Source organism: Montipora foliosa, chromosome 1, assembly GCF_036669935.1.
Source record: "Montipora foliosa isolate CH-2021 chromosome 1, ASM3666993v2, whole genome shotgun sequence".
NCBI lineage: Eukaryota > Metazoa > Cnidaria > Anthozoa > Scleractinia > Acroporidae > Montipora > Montipora foliosa.
In genome coordinates, this window is record NC_090869.1 from 55,928,527 (window position 1) to 55,932,543 (window position 4,017).

At 34.8% G+C, this 4,017-nt stretch overlaps 1 protein-coding gene across 1 annotated transcript in view; it reads right to left on the reverse strand.

Annotated features, from left to right (window-relative positions):
• LOC138001935 (uncharacterized protein KIAA2013 homolog) overlaps positions 1–3,961 on the reverse strand; it is a 19,195-nt gene extending 15,234 nt beyond the window's left edge. Inside the window, exons 1-5 of the mRNA XM_068848174.1 lie at positions 3,803–3,961; positions 2,989–3,098; positions 2,332–2,454; positions 1,718–1,855; positions 533–591 (exon numbers count right to left, since the gene is read on the reverse strand). Of these exons, the coding sequence (XP_068704275.1) occupies positions 533–591; positions 1,718–1,855; positions 2,332–2,454; positions 2,989–3,098; positions 3,803–3,876 (504 nt within the window). The 5' untranslated portion in view covers positions 3,877–3,961. The remainder of the gene's footprint in view (positions 1–532; positions 592–1,717; positions 1,856–2,331; positions 2,455–2,988; positions 3,099–3,802) is intronic.
• Positions 3,962–4,017: the final 56 nt, after the last annotated feature.

Below are 4,017 nucleotides of genomic sequence, written 5' to 3' on the forward strand. Positions count from 1 at the left end.
AAGAGAGGCAGTAACTGTGCATTAAGTTTTTCAGAGATAATTAAGCTTTGATTTCAGAAGAGAAAGCCATACATTGCTGTGTGTTATTTTTACATGATTGTACAGCTTTTTCAAATGGTGTTGATTAATTATCTTTGAAAAATGTGTGGTTACCCCCAATCTTTGTTTTGGGTTTCAATAACACTTGTTAAAATCTGCTTTTCCCACATTTTTCATAAACCCCTCAAAAATACCTTTGCATTGGTTTTTAAAAGCACTATCCTAAAATGTTGAGTAGGATCTGTCAGTCAAATGGATGAAATTAAATATGGTACCACCTTCTCTCTAAAACTCATGGAAAATCCCATGCAATTATGGTACCAGTGATTTATTATGAGTGAGGATGTTGAATCTACCACTGACAAAAACTATTGTAACTCACTAGGAGCAATCTGGATTCAGCAAATTAAAGTGTTTTCCGAAGGCCTGTTGTTAGGTATGTACATGTATTATGGAAACTAAAATTAATATTTACTACTGTCACAGTGCTTACAAATGAGTACGTTTGGAGTTGGTGGACTAAACCCTGTTTGAAATTGATAACAGTTGCCTCTGTGGAAAAAAAAAGGAAAGAGAAAAAAATGCTTGTAGTCTGAAGGTCAAAATCTACAAACAAGCCACACCAACTGAATGGATTGACTAAAATTAGAATGATGAACAACTGCAACAGTCCAATAAAGTGGATTGGCAACTGTAGACAGTCAAGCTTCGAGATTGACTGACCAAATGACTGGCATTGATTGCAAAGTAGTGTCAGGGTGACTGCATAGATTGTTGCTTAGTAACTTTCATCTAAAAGGCACTCTGACCAGCTACAACAATAATTTAAAAAAATAGTACTTATTTATCAGTACGAGGAGAAAACATGAGGGCTCAATATTGTCTGCTATCTTACATTCTCCTGCAACATGGTGACCCAGCAATCAGTCCCTAACTGAATTGAAGATCACTAGACAATAAACAAGTTACATTTTATTGAGATCACATGATTCTGAAAGTAGGAAAGACGATTGCATCACTAACAACGTATTTAAACAAAACCATTTTTGAAAAACATAAAACGGTAAAAACACAAGATAAAATCTGACGTTTCAGAGTAGTCATGACTCCAATAGCAAGAAAAAATGTAAACAGATCATGCACATTACAGCATTTAAAGCAATTTTTGGTGCAGAGAATTAACAAACTAGGGTGTGAAGATTATGAAAATATTTTCACACGAATGGAGTCCGATTGCAAGTTAAGATTTGGCTTTAAGGCGTACACTAAACAGTTAAATTTGTTTCAGTCTGTATTTCTTAAGCAAAAAACATGTGGTGTAAGTGATGGAACTGGAGATCTACATGTATATTCACCAGGAACTTTACAATGTAGTTGGTTTCTGGCGTTGCAGAGGTCAGGGTTCAAATAACGTTCAAACTTGAATCTTGATTCTGTCTGCAGTTCGAACATATGGGTTTCATAATATAAACTTATCATATCTACATCGTCTCCAGGTTTATTGCAAACTCACATAATGACCAGCTGTCTGTTGCCTTGATAGCTCAATAATTGGTAGGAGACTGAATTTTTCAGGCTTTCCTTTCACTACTGCTCATGACAAGTAGTTACATGTATGCATGTTTAACTTTGTTTGTAAATCTTCACTTTAGTTGGCTTTACAGTAGTTGGTACTTACCTACTGGTTGGGGCACTTTGGCTGCCCTTGCACTTACAAGAGGAATGAATGGGATCTTAAGCCAATTCAGACCAGGTTGGTTAAGTGCTAAGTGAAGGTATGAACTGTCTGTTGCTACAACTCCAATATTTCCATTCCCTGCATAATGTTTATGTAATACTATTGTTAATAGTTAATTATTGGTAAAGACAACCATGACGCATAAAAAGACAAGTAGGCTAATCAAAGGTTATCATTATTTAGTATGTACATGTATACAGTAGGTAATCATGTGATTTCAAGTGCAATTTGGTCTAAATAAACACAAGTAAAATTTTTCAGACAAACAAAATTGCTCGAGCCCACAGGGGAGTACAATTTGTAGTCTGAAAAATTTATAAGTGCTTAAATTTATACCAAATTACACCAGAAATCATGTGATTACTTATTAACAATATGCATGAAAACAAGGAAGACAAAATTTAAAAAGTGAAAATTTTAAAGTGCATGCTGTAATCTTCTATATGACTTCTATGAAGGTCATTCAAGAAAATGATTACTGAAAAGTAAAAATGAATATCAGGCTTTTCACAGTGTCAAGTTATTTTAACACTACATGTAGCTTTTTTGCTCACCAAGAAAAGGCAAGTAAGGATTTTCTGACGTCTCCAAGGAATTATGTGAAATCACCGCATCACCATTCACAATTCCTTGCTTCCATTTTGACAGCAGATCTTGAAGACAAACCTCATCATATGCTGAGAAGAAAAATGAATGCCTTCCCCTTGTTAAAGTACTACTGTTTTAAGATTTTGTTTTAACTTATGTCATGGAAAGTCTGGGCATAAAAATTAATGGTACAGTGTAAAGGGGTTCATTACTAAATTAAAAGAAACTGTGATACTGCATCAATGGGTGAACAAGACACAGAAATTTGGTATATCAACGTTGGAAGGTTTTTGAAAAGATTGTGTGTTTGTTTTGCTTAAGACTTTGATTTCCGAAAAGGTACATTGCATTCTTTAGTCTAATTCTGAAACTGAGATCAAGCATTTTGGTTAAAATGAAACAAAAAAGCTTCTCTTGCTGTATGTGGAGTTCCAAAATAATACCATAAAGATAACAGAATGTGCTAATGTTAACTACATGTATTAAGAACAATTCAGTGGCAAACTAAACAACATGACATTATCAGTCTCTCAACAGAAGCATGATTATGATAGAAGTGAATATTATTGATTCAACCACGTACAGTATGTTATAAAATGCATCAAGTATTGTAAAAGATTTACCAGGAGCCTCAGGTAGACTCCCAGGTCTGCGGTGAGGCATAAATCTTGACAGAAGCCATAAGAAAAACACTGTAAATATTCCTACACCAATCAGTGCATTCCTACGTGACCTGCAAACATAATGTAAAATAGTTGAAACAAGAAGGTACCTAATAATGCGTGATGGAATACAGCGAAAACAATAATTAGGCCCAAAAATAGTCTGCCTTGATGATGACCTTTTTTGAGAAAAAAACAAAACATTGATCTGATGTTTATTATAGAGCTAATACTGGGATCTGGGAGAACAAAGTGGTACGTACCCTGTTCTCTCAATTTCCAAACACATGCACAACTACCTCAAATCAACCATAATTTACTATAAATAGTATTAATATTGATTGGACTGGATTATTATTGACCATCATCAGTAATATTATCGTTTCATCCCAAGATCTATGTACTGTATGAAATTAGATATCCTTGATAAATGAAGGAATACGACATCAGACACCATATTATGATTGTTTTTCACTACAGTAGTATGGTTTAGGATTTATATACCGCACATATCACGAGTCTTAGGGAGGTGGTACAATATTCTTTCTCTATGGTGAGATCGGACGTAAGCTTGTAAATCTTGCCAAGATTTTCTTCTGGGCCTTAAGTAGCACGGATTTCCACGATGCAAATGAATAGATACCGGCATATGTATACATTTTTTTTTAACTGGCTTAACATACCCAATATACAGAGATTCGCCTTAATTTACCACAGAAAACTAATTTAAAATCTTGGCAAGATTTAAGGCCTTCATTTTCTTCAGCTAAATTACCTCACAAGCGTAAGAAAGGCAAGTCTTCCTTTTATCCATGTCAACAAATTAGCAACATTCAATACTCTCCACATAAATATATGGCCTTATTCAAGTCATGAAATTGAAGACAATACCATCACCTTGGACGCCATCTTGGCGACTGCAGTCTCTATCCTAATTCAGAGGTAAAGTATGAAAAGTTATGCGCAACGCTGATCCTCGTCCCCAAGGCC